Source organism: Helicoverpa armigera, chromosome 13 (assembly GCF_030705265.1).
Source record: "Helicoverpa armigera isolate CAAS_96S chromosome 13, ASM3070526v1, whole genome shotgun sequence".
NCBI lineage: Eukaryota > Metazoa > Arthropoda > Insecta > Lepidoptera > Noctuidae > Helicoverpa > Helicoverpa armigera.
Genome location: NC_087132.1, coordinates 1356985 through 1380517, shown reverse-complemented (window position 1 = coordinate 1380517; position 23533 = coordinate 1356985). Strand labels below are relative to the sequence as shown.

General features: G+C 34.1%; 2 protein-coding genes across 7 annotated transcripts in view; one reads left to right on the top strand and one right to left on the bottom strand.

Moving 5' to 3' along the window:
- The window catches only part of Bru3 (bruno 3), a 559287-nt gene that overhangs the window by 332336 nt on the left and 203418 nt on the right, over positions 1 to 23533 (bottom strand). The gene's annotated exons all lie outside the window — the stretch shown is intronic.
- Positions 15852 to 23443, top strand: LOC110384397 (parkin coregulated gene protein homolog). The gene is made up of 5 exons (XM_021345675.3): positions 15852 to 16370; positions 16855 to 17009; positions 18533 to 18704; positions 19768 to 19917; positions 22599 to 23443. The coding sequence occupies exons 1-5, from the start codon at positions 16235 to 16237 to the stop codon at positions 22757 to 22759; spliced, it is 774 nt and encodes a 257-aa protein (XP_021201350.1). The 5' UTR covers positions 15852 to 16234; the 3' UTR covers positions 22760 to 23443.

The window sequence follows — 23533 nt, the reverse complement described above, 5'->3', positions numbered from 1 at the left end:
TAATGCTGGTTGAGTACTTTTGTTCTGGCCGGGAATATTTGAAATTGTGTTTTGTACATCCATTAGATCAAAACAAAACGGATTTGTCTTGCCATGATATTATAAAACAAATGAATACAATTACGAAGAAAACAACGTTTTCTTTTTTGGAAAACATCAATCTGATCAGGGAAAAATCCTGCTACATTTAGACGTAAAAATACAAATGTATAGGGACGACATTTAACAAATCTCGTTACGCATCCCCTATTTCGTCGGGATTTTCATTTCAACATAATGTCATTTAGATACCTGATTTCGCAAGCCTTCATGAACGCGCGAGCGAGACGCAGGCACGCTGGCACGTGAGAAGGAACGGGACAGACTGCTAAACTTCACGTACAAGTTTTAAAGTTCAACTGTAATAGCACATTAAGAATTGACTCGATTATTATTAAACCATAATTTTGTCATGGAACTTTGGGCCTTATTGACGTTGGTTTTAGTGTTTACCGGATTGATATTGTTTTGGATGTGGGTCCATGAATGCTGAAAGGTAACTGGCGTCCGGCAGATGCGGCAAGCAACAGGCTGTAAGAGGGGCGGAGCCTCGTGGTGGCGCGACTGCGCATAACAGCGGCCGTTGCTATGACGACGCCTCTTTCAATGTTTGTGATTGCGCGAAACTCTAGCGGAGGTTTTCGAAGGAAACTTTCGCTTGTGATTGACGCGTAATGTTCGTAATTGTGTTCGCCTGTTGGCGGCGTTTTAGGGCTTTATCGATGTACGGCTTCGGCTATGATTTGCTCCGGTTAAACAGTTCGATATTGTTTGAAATATGATTCTGTAGCGTACTGTTTAACATTATAATAAAGACCCATAAAAATACCGTTCTTCAAGACATATTTCTGTCTTAACCTTCAGTAAACAAAATATAGTCTGCATATAAAAAAATATAAGAACAGTCTATTGTATAAAATACCTAAACCAGTTACCTATCAGATGTAACAAAAAAAAATTCCAAACTGAAAAAAATATTTTGTACCTCTTCACAGGTGTACCTTTCAGACAGTTCATCCATCCACCATGTTGTACCACTAGCAGCCAGGTCAATGTCACGTTTAGCTCACCACTATAGTACCTACAGCATCCACTAGTTCTGCTAAGAGCATCTAGCTATAAACTTTACCTCACTTCGACTGAGAGCCTCAGAGCGTTCAACTTTGCACGACTTCGTAATGATCGGGATGGTGTATTGTTGTCTGTTTTTTTAGTTGCTTTTGTTTTTGATACTTTTCTTTTTGAAGTTGGGAAATCGAAGATACCTAAGCTTTCCTGCTGTGAGTGCAACTGGAGGTAGTGTCAGATTTTTACTGACTAGAACCCACCTCTTGACTTTCTGAATCTTTTTTGATACCCCGATAATTTTATTTTTGATTTTCAATTTACTTCAAATAACTTTATGTAAACTATTTGACGCCTTGCGCAGTAGCAGCTATATTATGTTCATAGACAAAAAACAGATAAAGAGTCTAAACCGACTGTAGCTAAGTATGTAGCCGTGTTTTACGTGTAGCGACTACCTATCTGACCTCCCTAACCCAGTTATCCAATTAGTTACACCCTTTTTATCGTCCCACTGCTGGGCACAGGCTTCCTCGCACATGGAGAAGGATTGAGCATTAATACTCAAGTAACTGGATAATTTATAGTAATGCTAGCTGTCAGACTAACTGCCCAATGATGGACCAAAACTTAAACTGAAGATACCTACACAAAACAAAACAAATTTGATCCTTCCAATTAAAGAACACTTCACCTTGACGAGAGAATAGCAATTAATAAATTACCGTTCTTCTGAATCTGATAGCGGTATGATAGCATTTAATTAAATACGGTAATCCGTACTCTGGTTACAAAAACAATGGCGGTGGTACTGAGCCTGTTTTTTCTTCTAATTAAAGTCAGTGTCGTGTCGTCAAGGAGATCTTAAGTCTTAAGATACAAAGGAATGGAATTGTAAAAATATTAATTGTTTAACGTTTTTGGTTTGCTTGTGTGCTTCTGAGTTTTGTTTGTGTTGTGTTGATGTTTTGTGGATCAGACTTTTTTTATTTTAATTTGTGAAAATATTATTTAAATAAAATTTAAAGAATGTTTAAATAAACCACTTAGGCTAAGTGACATTAATAACTATTTATTTTATTATTACTAGAAGTAACTTTAGATCCTTACATATTTTTATGCTGCGTAGAAGACGTCATGATTCGAGATATGATCAAACATATTTTTTTTTAATTTGGTCCAGTTCCTGAGATAATTTGTTCAAACAAACAAAGGCTGCTTTACAATATTAATAATAGATACCAAATCATATGTAATTACTAGTCCTCTTTACCTTTGAAGCCTCATATTCATAGCTTACTCTCATATGACAAAGATAAATTCAAAACAAAACAAGAATCTTCAAATAACAACGTAGAGATACAAAAACACATTACTGTGAGTTGAATTCCATAACGTGCTTGAATCTTTTATTGTTTAAGTGATATTGCGGGGAATACGCAATGGATTATAAAATGAAATCTACATCTTTTTGGAGGGATTATAAACATGTTTATTGTGAGTGTAGTAGTAGCTTACTTTTGACTTTGAATTAGTTCATGATGAAGGTATATATGAATATAATAATATATATAAGTAAATATATAAGTTGTGCCTAAATATATAACATTAACTAAATAGTTTGTAAGTAATTGTATATTAAAATTGCTGCGCCCTAACAGGGTATCATGTATGTACCTCTACATTTTATAACACCTTGTAACACTCATGATTGCAATAAAGATTTGAAGTTTGAAAAAAAAAAAAAAAAGCTATGGGTAAAATTGAAAATGAATTTGTCAGAGGTAAAATAAGGTGAAGAGTCAGTTTAAAAGTTATTTAAGAACATTTAAATAATAGGCAGCTTAACAGACACGACCAGGAGACATTCCACATAGATTGCACAATATAAACATACAGCATCAAATGTTTAAAGTGTTTATGACGATGTTTGAATAGTAATTTGTGCATTCCTCTTTATGTCCTACCTAAGCATCGAGATATATTCACGTAAAGTGAACAAAGCAATCACTCTTGTATCACCCATAGTATTTATGTTATTAGATTATCACAAATCAGGTGTACTCTCTAATTGTATGTACATATATTAACAACAATGAATGTTTATTCCGTTATCCTTACTTCAACATTACCCAATATTGTAAACGAAATACAACAGCTACGTGACTGCAGCCCATACAAACTCTCTCTCATCCCTCAGAGACACATTTACCCTGATGTTCTTAAACACGCAACACAAAAATAAACAAACAAAATCCCCAGAGACTTAGCTAAAAAATCTTAACTATAACTTGTTCTAAGTTGTTTTTAAGACGGTGTCATTAAACCGGTAACCCGAGGTCCACGTAAGATTGCAGAGGAACCGTGGAAGTTTCTTCATAGGCGATAAATTACGGAGTCACTTTTACAGCTCAAGTGAACATACGGCGAAACTTTCACATGTGCTGTCCAAGTTATAACAAGATAGCGTTTCTGCACGTGTTAAAGAATTTGAATGGCTAAATTCTTTAGGAATTTGTGAAGTTCTGAGTGCTGTTACGTTAAGTGTTCGAGATATTGAGAGGATCAAGTTTGGGTGGTTGTGTAAGCGGATTATGGCGTGTACATGGGATTAAATAGTGTAATTATCTTTCTGGTGAATGAGAAAACCTCCCCTGTTTAATTGAGGTACAAAGTTTATTTTTAATTACTTGAACATAACAGGTATCTGTGGAGATCTAAGGGGGAGGCCTATGTTCAGCAGTGGACGTCCTTATGGTGGTCCTGAGATGATGATGATGAACATAACAATCAAATAGATCATTTCTACGTTACTTATTACAAAAAGCTGTAGAACTAAAAATGCACCGAAAATAATGCCTTTCATGAGAGATGGGAAATAATCCAAAAACTTTTTGTTATGTATTTCCACAACGTCTTAACCTTGTATTTTATTTATATCTACTGTGCCTATTATACTTAATAGCAAAAATATCCCAGAGTTACTTCATACAACTTCAAAATATAGTAACATACGACACCACATATCGCTCGGTCTCACAACTTGTACCAGAACATAAGCCCCAGTTGCATTAAGTGGATAATCCGTGAGTTCATACTTTCATCTGTTTAATGGATGCACTGAAACCATCTATTGCCGTTAGGCGCTTTTTATGCGCGGGTCTAGATCGCAATTGAGGTGGAATTATAAGTGCTTTGTTATGCCAATCGGTTTTAGGATTAGCTGTTGGTTTTAGAACAAAGGGGTAATAATGATAAGTGTATGGTGTTTTGTTTGTGGTTCATTTGTGGGGGTATTATGATATCGGAAAAAAAGTTCAAGTTGGTTTCATAATTAGGAGTTATCAAACTATTTAGTTCATCTGAAATAATTGCAATCAAATAATTGTAGAAGATGTTAGTGCATTCATAACTTTAGGTTCTTTTAAGGTTCTATTAACAGAAGTAACAGTATGTTTGACGATGCCTTGTACCTCTATATGTATGTATTTGAAACGGTACCTGAGAATGGCGCCCTAAGCCATCTTTATCATCATGCTAGTTTGCTATATACCAAAGAGAAGTATTTATGCTACCAATTTATGTAAATCCTAAGCCCGCATGAATTCTTTTTTTAATAATAATATCAATCAATTTAGTAATATCATATCCACATTATTATCTACTGTTATGAACTCTTTCGTAACTTCATATTAGTCTAGCGCGGTGTGCTCGGTGTTAATTTATCAACCTTCAGTCTAGACCGAGTTATGTTAAACTGTGCGAACTAAAAATGAGATTGTTCATAGTTCGTAGTCATAATGAGATCAAAGTGTTGACGTTCCTCTATATGTTTATTCTTTAGATGAAAAAAAATATTTCGATACTCTATTAAGAAAGCCAATGTGGTTCTCGCTAATCATGCAAAAGCAACATATCTCTGTAACAAAAAATAAATTAAAAATATGCCAGAAATCTACTTTTACTATTCATTATTTTTTATTTCATTTTCCTTTTTTATTCCATGGACGATTTATATCTTTAGATCCGCTCCATTATAATTCTTGCAAGGTAACATATTCCGATCTATAGCAAAGATTTGCGAACTACCGGCTTGCACTGCAGCCACAATATAGTTGCCGAAATGCACAGAAAACACATTTGCCACAATCCATCATGGCGGATTTGTGGATTCCGTACGTCATACAAACGCCGGTAGCGTCCTTGCTAATGCTGATGGCTGTACTGCCTTAGATGCGGAACCCTAAATATTAATCTACATAGTTTTGATTAATTAAAGTTTTTGGTAGGTTTATGGTACGATGTTTTGCTCTGGTCAATTCTTTGACTAACTGGATCTGTTAATCCATAATTCCATATTGTGATAATTTGTCACCAGTGCACGATACAGATACATTTCTAAATAAATAGTTGAAGTATAGTAAAACAAGAAGTAAATTGGTAGTACAAGTTGACCTGTGATCAAACGCTTTTTTACCACTTATAACATTGTATTTAATATATCGTATTGTATTTAATTTATGTTTGTATGTAAAAGAGCCGGTAGCTCACTAAGAGCTCACTGCCGGTATAAAAAAATCTAGTATTAATAAAAGACTCTTAAAAATATTAGTAACAAAAACAAAAGATCCTACATTAACAAATTATTACAAAAAATACGAAAAAATACTGAAGAAAACTGTAACTACAGCTAAAAAACTACACTACAAAAATAAAATGACAAAATCGAATAATAAAGTAAAAACAATGTGGGGAATCATAAATGAACGCTCAAACAAAAAACGTAAAAGTGAGAAACATAACATATCACTACAAGTCGAGAATAAGTTAACGGCGAAACCGCAAGAAGTAGCCAATATTTTTAACAATTTCTTTGCCTCCATTGGTGGGAAAGCTACCACATCTACCGGCAGTACACCTAAAGGACTACCGACAGCCTTAACTACACAAAATACACTATATCTTAACCCAGTTGATCCGTATGAAGTAAATATAATTATCAAAAACTTAAAGAACAAGAACAGCCACGGAATCGACGAACTTCCACCCAGTCTGATAAAACAGTGCGCTGATGAACTAACCTTGCCATTTTATATACTCCTAAATCAATCCTTTGAAGAAGGTGTCTTTCCTGACTTACTCAAAAAGGCACTCATTAAACCCATTTTCAAAAAAAACGATAAAACTGACCCGAACAATTACCGTCCAATTGCACTACTACCAACAGCATCAAAAATATTTGAAAAAGTTATGTGTAACCGTGTTTATGCCTTTTGCGAAAAATATAGTATATTCAACGACAGCCAAAATGGATTTCGCAAGAACCGATCCACAGTTTTGGCTGTCTACAAGTATATCCAAGAAGCACTTAAAATTATTGACAACAAAAAATACGCTATTGGACTACTATTAGACATGACCAAAGCTTATGATAAAGTACAATTTGATATATTATTAAATAAACTCTACAACATAGGTATCCGTGGAAAAAGTTATGACTGGTTTACATCATATTTAAAAAACAGAGAACAAGTCGTTGAAATCGAACACTACAATACACAAACACAACACATTGAACTAATTAGATCACAAAACATACCTGTAAACGCCTCCATACCGCAGGGAAGTGTTATAGGCTGCCTACTGTTCTTAATCTACATTAACGATCTCCCTAACTACATAAACGAAACAAGCGTATTATTTGCCGACGACATCTCTATTTTAACATCATGCAACAATAACCAAAACTTAAACCAAACCCTAACATCTATACTTGACACTACAACATATTGGATGAGCGAACACAACCTTGAAATTAACTTTAATAAAACAAAATTAATTGCTTTCCACCCGCGACAAAAAACCCCCATAAATATTAATTTTGAATACAAAGGATCGAAATTAGAAATAGTCAATAAATTCACCCTTTTAGGCCTAGACATAGATACACACATAGACTGGAAAACACACATACAGAAAATAAAAACTAAGCTATCTAAATTTACATATGCCCTCAGAGAAATAAAGAAAACAACAGACCTCAAAACAGCAATAGTAACATACTATGCGTACGCATTCGCTTGGCTTAAATATGGATTAATATTGTGGGGTAACAGTACAGACGCACCTTCACTATTTACAATACAGAAGAAACTTATAAGAATATTAACCAACATTGAAGACACCGACTCATGTAAACCACATTTCAAAAAACTAAACATCTTAACACTACCCTGCCTCTATATATTTGAAATTTGCAAATTTGTAAGGAAGCACCCACAATTCTACAGTAAAAGAGCAGACATCCAAACAAAACACAAACTTAGACATGGAAATAGACTCAATCTACCAACCTCACGATTAAATATGCATTCCTCTAGTGCGTTTGTTACGTCCATTAAAATCTACAATAAATTACCAGAATACATAAAAAACACTGAATCAAATAATATATTTACCAATAAACTAAAACGATTTCTCTTAGATAAAAGCTACTACACAATTGACGAATATTTCAAAGATAAATACCAACTAGGGAAACTAGGATAACTGGAATAAACAAGCAGTACTTAATATATCAATTTATTTACCTTACTTACCGTGCAATACCTTTAATTAGATTCTATAAATAAATATAAATAAATAAAATAATTAATAACGATTAATACATAATATAGAATATGTATAATATAAATTAATAATATATAAATAAACGAATATAAATTTAATAAATAATATTAAGTAAAATGTAAATAAATCTACACAGAAATAATACCTACTCAAATATCTAAATATAATAAGATTTTCTACATTTAATTCAATATTAATATGTTTAAAAAAGCGCTCTTCGTCCTCTCCTCTAAAAACTAACTTTGCTGTGCCCGACAGGGTCCATAATTGTTTCTTTTAATTTTACCCACCAGCCTGTACACATTATGGAATGCAATAAAGTTATTGAGTATTGAGTATTGAGTATTGAGCCTGATGTTAAGTGAAATCGCCTTCCATTTCATATTTTTACGAATAATCTTTAAAGCTCAATTTCTTCGTAAATGTAATACCCGCATCCGTTTTTCAATTATTTTCATACAGTCTACTAAGTAGTTCAGTGAAAAATCTACGTATATTACGTAGTTATAATTCACAGAAATGCAAGCTCCACTTATGTGTTTTTTACTCTTCGCCATTTTGGACTCATCCAGCTTTACCCAGTGCAATGTTTTTGTATATTTTTACAAGATTTCATAGCAAACTTACGAGCCATTGTTGGCGTGGCATCTTGCTTCAAATTCCACGAACTTACCTGCGAACAACAAGAAAAAAAATATAAGTACTTAAGCCTTCTTAATTGTTGCGCGAAAATAAGATGTTGTTTTTTTTTTCATAAATCTCTTGTTGTTTTTTTAACTTTCCTTTTTTGTTTCGAACCGTGAAAGGTTTTGTGATCAAAATTGAATTTCGCTTTTATTTAATTTGTCGTGAAAACGTCGATGCAAATGGAAAATATAGGTTTATTAATGTAACGGGAAAAAGAAAATTATGTTTGGTACTATGAGTAATTTATTTGAAAATAAACAGAGAATTCTTTTTGTATTTTATAATTTTGATTCAGAATGAAAAACCTTAATAACCTGAATGATATGTTTTTATATTTTTATTGACACAATAAACGAGTGATATAATATTAAATTTAAGAAAAATACATATACATAATTATGCTCACAATAAGAACCTACTTATTTTATTTTTAGAAAACAGTGTCTATCAACAAATATTCACAAAAGAAAACAATCCCAGAGTGATCTTAATTATTTTCACAACCTCAACCTAGCAATATTCGTACAAGCTAAATAAACAATAATTATTCATGTAGCTCGTACAGTAATAATTACAATTATAACTGATGGCAACACTGAATATTTTGCTACACTCTAGTCATTTGTTACGGGCTTATTAGCGCGCTCGGGGAGAGCGCTCAAGATACCTCGTCTAGGGAAACTGGATAATAAGTGTAGTTTGTACTGGATGTGGCTTGGATTTTGGGAAAATATAAGCTACCTATATAAAAATATTTGAGGAATAGTTAGTTTGTTAAATTGGTATCGCTAACTTTTGTTTTATTTCAGACTCACTTTACACTGGAATTATTTACCTTGCAAAAAAAAAACAGTTAAACCAGGAATATCTGAAGAACCTTTGGATTAAGTATTACATTACGTAGGATTTTTTTTTTTGTAAATTGAGCTCCATAGTGAGGCCTTTTGTATAGATATGAGAAAATAAATAATGTTATTGTTAACCTGCACGAGACATACTATTTGGTATTATTCGGACGAAAGAGAGATGAGTATGAGAGATGAGATTTTCAGTCAATTCCAGCATAAAATAATCTTTGTAAAGATTTTTAATTACTCTCGGCGTGATTGTGAGGAGTTCGCATATCGTTGTAATTGGTCGAGACGGATGCTCGGCGAGAGGGCGAATTGGTCGGATTGGGATGTATGTACCTATTGCGTTCTATGAAATATTTTGGACATCTTGTAATTCACGTTTCCGTTAATAGCAACAAACTTAATATCTATCCATGTGGATGGACCAACAATGATGAAAAAGCTTATTAGAAAAAACGTCTCAGAAACGACCAACATATCCTAATCTACAAATCAAAATTAGAAGAACAGGTGTTACGGTTAGTCAGAAAGTCTGACCACCAGTCTTATCGGGAAGTATAAGGTTTCCCAAGTAAGCTGAATTCGGCTAGACTAGAAGACCGCAACATAGGATAAAACTAGGCAGATGGTGAAGTTAAAAGAAAAGTTATGGAGTCAGTGTTAAAAACATTTTGTAAAACCACCGTTAAGTATAACTATCAAAAAATATTTTTATCTCGATTTTAAAATAAATAAATTGACCACTCTACTCCAATAACCGAGACCACAGGAAAATTATAGTTGATTAAAAGTTAATTGCATCTCAATACCTCATTAAGTGCATCAGCAGGTTGTCACGCAAGTTGGAACAATCAATTAATGCTGAAAATAGGTCATACTACCCACAACCATTAAAATATCAGAATTTTGTACAGTACATTTTGTATATTCAATTTATTTTGTGCAAGATTTATAAGAGCTGGTGTATTTTTTATATAGGTCAGAGAGAGTATATTTTTTTATGAAAATACTTGGTTTGCATTTTGTAGTGATTTTTTCACAATCGTTATTGTAATACGTAAAAGGTCCATTGATTACTACTCTCGGAAAATTGAACGCCAATTTATAAGAAACAGGAATATTTACTACCCCATTTCGCATATGTGTGAGCTTATAATTTAAAGACACTAAAATAAAATTACTACACACGTCAATCGATTTTCTTTTTCTTAAAACCGATTACAATTAGCCCGGTATTGCATACATAAATCCGAATTAACAGAACTACCAAATTTTCCTTCTATTCACAAATCCACAAAGATCCAAGATTCTATAACACCTTCCAAGAAAGTCATAAATAATAAGAATATCTATAAAATATGTATTATTTGTTAGTGGCACATATATCGTTATTGCTGGTAGCTCCAATTTTGTTTGGCACCGATTCCAATGATATACACAAGTTATGTATTCGGTATTTGTATGTCTTGTATTTGCTTGTATCTTGTCGCAGTGACGTTGAGAATTTGTGTTTGGGACACACGGACACTTCGTTTGGCAAACTTAGCGCCTATTTAAGCCCATCGTTTCATGATAAACTAAGTTTGACACTATATTTACCACTTGAAACCGTTGATGTTGAAGTGCTTAGTAAAGTTAAAATATTATAATTTTATGTTAACCAATCAGATTTTTGCCAAAACATTTTCTGATAAACTTATTATTTTTTATTTAAAACCTACCAAGTCTAGATCATCTTTGTTCACTATTTGCTTGTCTAATATTCCGTCCGTATGTCTCAACCCCGAACAGTAATAACTCGAACATCGTTAGTGCGCTTTGACTCGTCACTTATTATGTTAACCACGGATAACAACGTTCATTAGACTGAACCGCGGACCCCTGGGCAGGTTGTGATTGCTTTACCTTACCATTTTTAGGGATCCGTTCACGAAGGCGAGCAAGGAAACCCGTTTACTTTATGCCAGGCGCCTCCGTTTATGGTACGTCAAGGACAAGGTATCTATCCAAATATTAAAAAGCTAACAATTTTGTTTGTTTGCGCTAATCTCAAAAACTACCGTTCGAATACAAAAAGCTGTTAGAGAACCCATTTACTGAAAGGCTATAAGCTACTTAGCGTTTACAAAAATAAGTGTGTTAATAAAAGCACAATTTTATTACGCTATGTATACGGTTAATGTTGTGTATTAGGTATGCAAACCTGACTCGCACTTGACAGTTTTGTGAATATATCAATCTGAATCTAAATTCACATGAAGACGCAGTATGTGGTGCTTGATGAGTTGAACATTAAGAAAATGAATGAAAATTATTGAAATTGATATCATTAGAATTAGTGAAGGATCTTAGAAAATCTTTACTGATTTATGTCTGAAATTGAAGATATAAGAAGAGTTAGTTTAAGTATTTTCCTATATTTGTTAATTGATTGGGCAATATCAATACTCTTTACACATATTTCCTCTACAAAAATGTTCTCAGTCCATTCAACATAAAGCAATACATCCAACCCGAAAATTAATTGCAACAACATAAAACCTAAATCTCCCACAAATAGCTATATTTAACTTCCCAAAATTAAGCCGAATGACTTGCACTAAAAATCTAAGCCACTAATGTAGAGATTCGAGTATTCAAGTAGAGAGTTCTCTTTGGTCTATAGAAGCATTGCGGCGTTGACTTCAAATGTTTTATAGTAAGAACGTGAGACCGAGGCTAACTTAGCCAGTCGTAAATCTAGCCAGACGATACACCTAGTTTATGTAGACTTTGTTATTTATATACGGGGATTAATGGTGTGCTTTTATGGGGTAAATGGTAGGTACCGATTTTATGGGGCTCGCAATTAGAATGGGTTTTTATGTTTGTTTATTTTAATTAATGCTTGAAATTGTTTTTTTTTTCTAAATTGATGACGGTATAAACTAGCCAGCTAATTCATAACACCAAAAATTACATTAATTCAGTACAATAATAATTCTCAAATGCTTTAAACCACGAACTTTGTTCAATGCACTAACAAAATTCTGAATCAGGTATATTATTATCATCCAAATTCTATCCAAAATTAGTTCTGTATTATATCAATGAAATACCTGAATACAGATATCAGCCCAATGTAATCAGGTTTCAAGTTATGTTTAAGTAATTAATACCAGGAATAGCTTTATGTGACGTGACGCCACTTAATTAATATTATTTGATATCTTTGATGACACATAATCATGACCTACTAATATAATATCGTAACTCTCTGTCTATCTTTCGGACTAAAGGGACTGAATCATACATTACATTTGACAACATTAATGCTATTTTTTATCTGGCTGCGGCGAGTTGTTCCCTAGAGACGGTGGTAAAACCATGAGGATCAGCTTGTATTTATACATACATTTACTTCATGAAACAAGTCGTTGAAGTCGTTCTGATACAAATTTTTTATACATAAATACCCAATGTGTCCTATGTCAATTCTAAAGTAGATGTTCGTAATGTTGTAGTTTTTTTTACAATTTGGTTGCATTGAAATAACCGACCAAAAATATCTGTGATATCTTTCGCTCGTAGCTTATCAGAATTTCCGTTCTCTTTTTTTTTATTGTAAACATGAAAAATCTGAATACCGGGAAAAATCACTTATTTACTCAGGTACTAAAATTACTTCCATCACTTTTACAATTTCACATTCCAAAAACTCACCGAGAGCGTACCAAATAAAATCTCCACCGAACGAGCGTTCCAATAATGTTAACAAAAATAAATTGACCTCTGTGAATCGTTTTTAAAATTGCCAGATTCTGCCTACCCAGCACCAGTCGCGGTGTGAAACGAAAAAATCGCCGCCAAAGCCGAAAGCCGACGGCTTCGATTTTATTCACCTTTTTGGACGTCGAATCGACTGGAGCGGTTATTATTGTGTTTTGTAGAGGAAAAGTAATAATGGTTGATGCGATGACTGGGCGGTTTTTGTTCGAGTGTATTTTGTACCTTTTTTTCTTGAATGCTAAAGTTACTTGCGAAAAATGTCCCAGGTATGACGTTGTAATCGTAGGATGATTTGACGTGAATTTTATAGTTCAAAATGAATTGAAGTTTTAGTAACTCGCAAAACTTACATTTACAGTTACATAGGTCAGTGGATACAGAACGTAGTTTTAGGTGAGGACGAAATCTAGGCGTTAATATCACCTATCTCTGTTTTTGTCATACACCTTACTTTAGAGCAAAATCACGTCAAAAAGGAGCCTTTTTTATCATCTCCCAAGTATATCCCAAAAGAGGGTCTCCTGAAGTTTGTATAAACTGAGATGTGATGAATAGGACAATCTCTTTAGTGTCCCTTTTTCTTACTTCCTTATAGGATGTGTTTTGGTGAACTGTTGTAAAGTAACCGGGGGTGACCGCTTGTTTTGATTACTAAGTTCTTATGAGTTTTTGTTGTTTCTGGAAAATGTGGTCGTGTTAACAGTGTTTCTTTTAAAACAATTTTGTAGCTCATAGCGATATTAATCAAATGTCTAGGAACACTTATTTTTCTGAAAACCAAAAACCGGGAAATCCTCAATTTTTTGTTAATTTTATTGTTGAATCTTTATTGGTGAATTTATCTAAATTATGTGAAAGTTTAAATCCGTCCGGAAGAGCTCGTGGCTAAGTCAAAGCCGCGCGGATCGATCGATCATAAGGTTAAGCAACGCTTGGCGCGGTCGGTCCGTGGATGGGTGACCATCTTGTCATACTGAGTTCTTCCGTGTTTCGGATGGCACGATAAACTGTAGGTCCCGGCTGCCATTTAAACATCTTTGGTAGTCGTTACGGGTAGTCAGAAGCCAGAAAGTCTGACAACCAGTCTTACCAAGGGGTATCGGGTTGCCCAGGTAACTGGGTTGAGGAGGTCAGATAGGCAGTCGCTCCTTGTAAAACCCTGGTACACAGCTGCATCCGGTTAGACTGGAAGCCGACCCCAACATAGTTGGGAAAAAGGCTAGGCAGATGATGTGAAAGTTTAAATCCTACTAGATTTAGCATAATATTTATCGGTAAACATCTCCCTTCACTTCAAAGACAAGTATTATCGAAAGGAAATCTAACGATTTGAAGTGGGTGATTGTAACAAGCTTATTTCTACTGAATTGACTAGACTAGCCTAACATCCTTTGTAGATCAACACAACTGTGCTTACAACATGTAAGTACCTAAGATCTTCTGGCTAAGCTGCTTTGTATATCGTCTTCAAAGGTACCTTACGTCTATCGGAGACAAATAAATTGAACGTTTCGAGATCATAAGGTGGAATAGGATCTGAAAATCTCAATAGAGCCTTTGCATTACCTTGAAATAGATTTAGAGTTTTTGAAATTGTGTATCTTTGAACAGTACCTATACTTTTCTTTTCAATTCAGTCAGTAGTCTGTAGTTGTGTCTTTTTTAGCCCGCTGAAGTCAATCAAATTACTATCCATCATTAAGGTCTCTTTAACTTGTAACAAATGATCAACAAAGCTAAAGGTGTTCATAACCAAAAAACAGTAAAACCTCAACCTCCAAACTCAAACTCCGACCATAAAGGTTCATTGTAAACTCTACGGTATAAAAATTTTCATAATGCTGCTGGCAGCTGATGCAATATTAAATTTTAAATATCGAACGCTTGTGTCGCCCGACATTCAATTTGCCGCGAAATCTCTGTTCGAAGCCGTTGAACACACGACACTAAAAATAACGTTTTTGATGGCGGTTGCAGGCGGGCGATTTAAAAGATCGTAATGTAGTTAATGGCGTTATAAGGTTTTACTATTGTCTTGCGTGGCGGTTATTTGATCCAGATATAGGATACGTGCTTTATTTCTTCAGCGATATTGTTTTTAAGGATGGTTCTGTTAAATTAATTTGTTATGGATTCATGTGTGCGCTTTATAACGATATAAAGCAATCATGATTACAATTTATAGGGGTGTAAAATAAACATAGTATTCAAATTGTAATCTTCTTAATTATTTTGAACACACTACACGGAAAGTAAAAATAAATTGCAGAAAAAAAACTAAAGTTAATTTAAAATTATTATTAACTTTAAAATAGCTTCCAAAATTTTCAAGAATTGATTTATTCAATCGCTCGATTTGTTGAGAATCCCTTTAAGTTTCACAATACGTAAATATAAAATCAAAAAGCATTTTTCTCGTAGCCCACATAAAAGAGAGCACTGATCAAAATTCAAAAGAATTTTCCTCCAATACAGATATTGTGGAAATACCTCATATTAAAATGTAATAAAATTCTCCGTCGCTAATATAATTCTGTGGCGTGGACTGGGCCTAACGTTGTCAGCACATACGCTTGTCAATTCGTGTTCAATTCCAATATTTATTTACATATTTAACTGAAAAGCGATTATTGGTCTGACAATTTGTTGATAGTTTGACGAATATCTTGTTACGGTGAATTTTTGTCCATGTTTTTAAACTTAGTAAAATTACGGCAATGTACGAGAAAAAATATAAAATAAAATTAGAAACAATTTGATAAATGTACATCATAAAAATCCCGGTCACACACCCTCAAACTTGTGCCAATATTGACGAACCGGCAATAACATCGATTAATATCTCCACCTTATTTTTAAAACACCATCATATAGCCCGAGTGCCCTCACTATTTATGTCAACAAATTAAACAGGGTCGCCGGGCACGTACGCAATAAAGCTCCCTATGTACACACACAACTCTCACAATCCCCGCTGGCGGCGCCACCGTCGACCAATCGATAGCCACCGGTTACCTAGCAACGATCATGTTGCAAAATAAACAATCAGATTCGAGCCCCCGTCTAGAACAAATTTACTTAGTTATTTTATTACTTGTGTCAACATTTTAGATCGATATTATAAGATTATTTACTCACGGGTGAACGTAGCATGTTTTTTTGATATATTTTTTATGAGAAAGTGAGTAAAAATGGTGCTATTACCGCCGTGCGCTCCCGAACAGTGCGGGAAGGATTTCCGACATTCTCTGAAGAAGCCAAGTCCCAACTATCCTTATGGCCACAAGACAAAGAAACCGAGGGTGGTCCCCGCCTTCACCATACAAGGTACCTACTCAACTTTATTATTTTAACAATCATCATCTTATCACTTCCCTTGAGGAAATTCCTTAAGACTGATCGATTAGAAGAATATGAAACAAATAGCCAAACCTTACAACTGTGTGTTCAAAAATATAAAGAAAAACATTGAAGCAACAACTTGCCAATCAATCACCTTCAATAATCTGTTGCTGAGCCATCCTTTCAGTTAGGAATTTAATAAAAAGGCAAATAGAATTGTATACATATATGTTCACTATGAATCTATTTAGGTCAATAGGTTAATGACAGTGATAGATTTCTTACGATGTTGTGTTTATTGTTTATATTGTAATTCAAAAATTAACCATTTATTTTGGTAAATTGTTAAAAGTTAGTTAGCCTTGCTATATTCCTTTATGTCTTTCTACATCGGTCGAACTATCTATCCTACTATAAGTCGGATGAGGGTGTTCAGCCTAATAACCGATTATCACTTTCACCTCCACAGCTATGCAAAAGAACACAAAAGTGCTTCCACCACCAAAATGTGGAGTATTCGATCCCCTACCCCCTCGGCCCACCATGTTCAGGAAGTGTTACCAGCGAGGAGAGTTTCCTGTCTGTATCGAGTTCACTAACTTCGGCAAACGACTGGCTTGGAAGGTGATTAAGTTGTACTATCATTTACAAGTTATATTAACATTTTGAGTGTATGAATAAAAGTATTTGTGATAGTTTCCCAGCTTTGGAGAAGAGATCTGTCTGCTATGGAACACTAAAAGACATATTGTTATTTATGTAGTTTGCTAGCATCTGGTAGTCAATATACCTCAAAGTTCGGTAGTCATAGTTTGTCAAACTTGTATGTGACACGATAAAAATACCCTTTACTACCGCTAAAAGTGACGTAGGCCCGCACTACGGCCTACGAATTGACGATCTAAAAGCTAGGTCCTACTTATATTTGACGTATGACGTTTTATCAAGAAGTATATCCAGGTCACTACCTTAGCAATGCCAATCAAAGGTATGATATCTGAGTGTTCCGGTACTCATGATAATTGCGCGTAGGTGGTCGCCTCCGCAAGTCACGTCATAATCTATTTTTATAGGTTGACACAGAAAAACAAGCTTCTCATACTTAGGTACTGAATTTTAATATACAAAGTTAGCAAAGTTTTTTTTTGTAGATTATATTGAACTCAATTATACTGTTAATAAACTACTATAGACAAAAAATACAAAATAAATTAGTTTGGAACTGTTTAGGTACTTAAATTCAACTTAATTTCACAGAACTAAACTTTCATCTGTAAACTTCAATCACGATATTTCAGAACTAGTCATTGAATTTCATTTTTATCCAGCATTTAATAAGAAATCTCCTTGAGCCTTTAATTTCTGATTCTCGAAAATATACTCCTATCCCTGAAAACGGAATATTTTCTAGTCTAGGGAATATGGAATTTAATCAATTTTACGCTCTATTTATATGAGCGAATGGGAAAATGAAGTAAATCTTAGATTTATTGGATGATAGGTAATATATTCAGCTTGGTACAGAATGGCCTCGAATATCCAGTTATATGTAGGTAACCCTGTGGAAGTAATAAAATTAAGTGCCAGGTAATATTGAGTACTAGAAGTTAGTTAAATTACGTTGCTTTGTGAACAATGAAAAATATTTTAATGCATATCATAAAGTCAAATATTCAAATTGCAGTTCTGTTTCCCTTAGATACTTGAAGCTTTTAGGCAAAATAATGATTATACCGATGGGTCGAATAGGCTAGTTTCCTAAAAAATAATAATTAGTCCGTCTTGTAGATTGTCCAAAATTAAGCGATACGTATTTTTTCTTTTTTAAATTGGATCAGAACTTGTTAAGATATAGCGTGTTAAAGTTGAGTGTGACGTCACAAGTTGCTACAATTTTCAGGAGTCTGTGACGTAAAAGGCCCCCACTCCTAATTTTTGAAGTGTATTATCTTTGTCATTTTATGTTCAATTAAAAAAAGAAAAAATACGTATCCAATATTTTTTGATTATCTAAAAAGCAGACTAAATATTATTTCATTATTTCGACCCTGGACACTACCCTATTCCTTGTAAATTTACCAAACTAACCTACTACTAAAATTAGTAATAAATTATTACGATTCTAAAACATCCGTTTTCTTCTTTAGGTACCGATAGAAAAACTGGACTTCCATCACTATTTACCCATGTTCTTCGACGGGCTGGCTGAAGGGTCTTACCCATACAACTTCATTGTGGAGAGAGGAATCCATGACCTGATCACCAAGGGGTCTTACAAGGTCCTGCCGGTGGTACCTCAACTCATCATACCGATTAAAAGTAAGTTGTCTTATAATATTTGAAGTAATACTGGATAAAGTGATGATTAGTCCTGTGTTTAAATGGTTTACGAATGTTACTTATTAAAAGAAGGTAGATAGAAGAGTACAGGACTTAAATATATGGTTCGCCGACCCCAAGTAAAATTAAGGATCAGGGCGGGACTGATGATGATGTTTTAACTGTCAACATCTTGTAAATTAAAGACGAAGTTTCTGATTCACCACTTGCTAAAATAATGCCAATTAAAAAGGAAGATAAAATTTCTAACACAACTTTGTACATGGGAATATTGCAAAAAAAAAACATGGCAAAAATAAACTCTATTTACATAATCATAAAGCTCATATACCAACACTAAGAACTATCCTTTCTCGCCTAGAACCCAGATAATAACTTACAAGCATTTTCAACATGGAAAACCGTCTGAGAGTAATTTTCAGTACCTCTATACTTCAGTACCTCTATACGAAACTCCTAGCACACGACATTACATTTTTCATACTAGAAAATGTTCTAGTCTACATTAAAACCTAATATCTTTTAAGCTTGATCAAGTTCACTTTAATGGCTTTAGTTTTCTTTGAGCAATCTTTTTGATGTCAGGATATTAGATGTTCAAAAGGGTTTTGCATCTTGATTATGTAATAAGATTATAATGTAAGTTCAGTGCAGTGAAGGAAGAATCTTGGAGGCTTCAATTGATGTGAAAAGATGTTTAATAAATTAATAAATGATGAGAGACTTTTGGCTTGTTTGCGGAGTAATTGAAGGTCACTACTTATGTACGATGTAAGAATAAAAATGTCCTAGAGAACTCTCTCTAGGACATTACTCTTTTTAACTCTTCATACTCATGAAGAGTAAAAAAGAGTGTTTACGGAGTTGCCTGTTTTTTCATATACGACTCACTTCTTCGAATCATGCCTCTTATCCTTCGGTGTTTATTTTTACCGATTCAGAAATTATTTACTTTAAATATATTATTGGTATTCAGAATGGACCCAATATAAATAAAGTGTCTTATAAATTGTTTATACTCATGTTATTCTGAAATTCACAGACGCTCTAGCAACGAAGCGTCCTACAGTGTTGTGCCACGCGCTCAAATGTATCCAGATGCTGGTCACCGGCTGCGAGAGAGTCGGAGAAGCCCTGGTGCCATACTACCGACAGATTCTACCCACGCTTAACCTGTTCAAGGATAAAAACCGTAAGTAAAGCTGACAATAAGACCCCCGAAAACCTTTCACCACTTCCTAGTGGCTGGGATGCAAACCTAAACGAATAAAACCTAACCTGCATAAAAATACCTAATTAAAAATCCGTAACACAACGCCATGACAAGAACTCAGACAAACCACAATTTGAGACTTAAATAAAGCTCATATATTTGCTAAAACCCGTGGGACAATGTTAATGACGAACAATTTGCAAAACATTAGCTTCAGGTAGGACGCAAAAACGACGCGTCGCAACTATGTCGTGGCGGTTAATAATGGGACTAGTTTTGCATACTTGCGACTGTTTTGTCACAATGTAGTTTTTTTTTCATTAATATTATAAATTCTTTTATAAGCCTTTTTCCAAACTATATTGGAGTCAGCTTTCGGTCTAATTGGTACTGTTTAGTACCAGTATTTTACATGGAGAGACTGCCTATCTCACTTCGTCAACCCGGTTACTTGGTAACGCGATATCCCTTGCAGAACGGTTGTCGGACTTTCTATTTACGTTCTTGAAGTATCAAACGCAGTAGCACATGTGAATTTTTCATAAGTCAGCATAACTGGAGGCTTATTCAAATATTATCAAACCATAACAAACAGCCTTTTAAATAACAAGACACCTCACCATCAAAATGACAAATACAAACAAAACCAGGAGACGTGGCACGGTAACAATGCCGCGTTGTCACCGGGTGAGAGGGCAACGCCACAAACGCCGAATGCCCGAAACACCCCGAACGCTGAAAACGCCCGAAACGCCCCGAATTTCACAGCCACATGTAATTAATCTACCCCGGATGCCCCGACAAGTCTATTAGGCTGAAAACAATATCTTCTCGGCTCTCCACGTGTCAATTATGAGGTGAAAATGATTGATGACGTCATTGACGCAAATCGGGCGTAGTGACGTAATTAGGTTTTGAAATTGGATGCTTGAGGGAAAAAATGAGGTGTGAGATACAAAATAATGTGGTTAAAAACATTAAAGCAATGTTTTTGTGTTTAGAGAATATTTGGCGGAAAATAAGTTTTTTTTTGTCTTGCATAAGGCAGGGTAGAGTTTCGTGTTGAATGGGTAGTTTCGTTTGGTTGATTGAGAAGATCAGATAAGCTGTCACGACATGTAAAACACCGGTACTCAGCTACATCTAGTCAGACTGGAAACCGATCACAACAAAGCTCGGAAAATGTTTCATGTTAACTAAACCTCTTTTATAAATATGAAAGAGAGTTTTGCAGATTTTACGTCAGTTTAAATAAAACCATTGAACATTATGGTATCAAATATTCGCGCAAAGGACAGGAAATATTCATTATAGAATACCAACCAGAGGCTATTAGAAATTGCACATCAAACCGAATTGATATTGCTATACCAATATTTACTCGAATAGGTTTGTATTGCAACCTATTTGAATATTGACCTTGATATAAACTTGCACGTAATATGCATCCAATCAAATTAGAAGGGTCAGCCACAAAATTATTTGATGCAGGAAATTATATTAGTGAATTAAATTTAAATTTGCAGAGTGTAGCGTCCTTTTCCCATAGGTTTCACATAATTATGTTTGTAACTGCGTTTTATAAAATGAAAATCAAGTTATGTAATATCCTATGGAAATAAAAATAAAAGTACTCAAATACATATTATTAATATTACTTTAATATCTAGAATACACAGAGCAAATCCAATTATATTCAAAAAATATATTTGACAACGTGAAAACCCATTTTGATACGCAGATTATTCCAGATTCAGATTTCAATAAACTGCAAATGTTTTTAGTATAATAAATTAAATTCACGCGTCAATAGCAAACTGAAAAGCGTCCAAAAATACAGAAAACATTTTGCGGTAAGTTTCGCATGTCGGAACTTTTTTCCGATATTTTAATTATAACTAGTGAACTGTCAGTGAGTTGCGCTGGTTAAATTAATATAGTGAAACCTCTTTTCAAAACTGTTTTAAAATAGTGATTTTTGTATGAATTGATCAGTTAGCAATTACTTGTTTGAGATTCATGATATACTCATCGACAAACAATTAATTTGATAAACAAGTTTGCCGTCGAATTAAAAGCACAAATGTCAGAATCTTCACCCCCCAAAGAGAACTCTAGTTGCATAAAACTTACCTGTATTTGTTATTCCGTTTGATGAGAAACGTAAACAACCTATGTAACCAATTTGGCTTAAGCCGTTTTACTTGTTGACGTCACAACTCAATCAAAACGTTGTACGCAAGGCCTATAGATCCTTCTGGAACATAAAGACCGTCACAGGTCATTCTACATAGAATGGACCAGTGCAAGGGAGGTCAATGGAAACTCATTCGGTACCTACAGAGAGATTGGCAGTTTATTAAGATGGTGAATGCAGGTTGCAATTCGGATGTACGAGATGGTTTCTCTTTGTGTTTGATGTCTCCGTAGGTAATTGAATGGAAACTAAAGGTGGGACCATAGGTACAAGTACAGAGCCATATCCCTAAAAGCTGTCACTATTACAATCTATCATCTCTGCCAGGCAGCATTGGAACCAACATTATTATCATTGTTTTTATTATTCTTCAAAATGGTTCTTCAATGCTAATGAATTCAGCCTTCATGGACTGCCACATAAGTAGAATGTACCTAACAGTTATATTCACTGTTGTTCTCAGGTAACATCGGTTCCGCTATAGACCACACTACAACCCGGGGAGAAAATGTGGCAGATCTCATAGAGAGCACACTTCAGTTGCTAGAACGATACGGAGGGCCTGATGCATTCATCAACATCAAGTACATGATACCGACATACGAATCAAGTGTCCTCAATTGATTTATTAAAACTAGCTTGCACTTATTAGCCTTTTTCAAAAAAGTACAACAATATTTTTTTAATATCTGAAAGACGAAAAATATCGTTGGACTTTTTCTCGAATCTGATTGTTTATTATGCCACTACGAGTTTTAAAACTCCATTTTTGTGACGCACTGATTTTTATGTAGACTCTAAATGATAATTAAGTACTTATTACTAATTATTATAAAGTTTTGATATAGTTGTTTTTTAATGTTTACGAAATATTAATTTAAATTGTGTGTGATAATAATTATGATTAGGTTATACAGTTTGCAGTTTATTGACTGGAGAACTTATTTCATTTTGGCAAGGAGGTTGGTGTTTATTTGTTTATGTTTGGTTTAAAGATTAAGAAGCGGTTTACCGCGACCAAATGTTAATATGCCACCCCCATTTCAATTAATGTTGAACATTATTTCGACAACAGCATATAACCATTTTTCAATCGTGTACGTGTTTGTAGCTTAGAATGAATGTTTAATAAAATTAAGTGTTAAAAATATACTCGCTTATTATAATATTCAGTGAATTCTATTGGATTGTTATGTTTTGCATAATTATTTATTGCAGATTTAGCAGTAGTTAGTTTTTGTTGAAGTTTATATTATGTAATGACATTTTTTTCGTTTTTCTTTTAATAAATTATTCGTGATTGATAGTAATACTTGTTATATCATTATACATACTTAAATCCGATGATGCTCTCTATTTTTTTTACAAACCATAGTATAACATCTCTTGACGACTTTT

Bases quoted from the DNA above. Each gene is read 5' to 3' on its own strand.
- LOC110384397 (XM_021345675.3), top strand. From the start codon at position 16,235: ATGGTGCTATTACCGCCGTGCGCTCCCGAACAGTGCGGGAAGGATTTC. The intron at 17,010-18,532 runs GTGATTAAGTTG...TTTCTTCTTTAG, and splicing joins GCAAACGACTGGCTTGGAAG to GTACCGATAGAAAAACTGGA. The intron at 19,918-22,598 runs GTAAGTAAAGCT...TGTTGTTCTCAG, and splicing joins CCTGTTCAAGGATAAAAACC to GTAACATCGGTTCCGCTATA.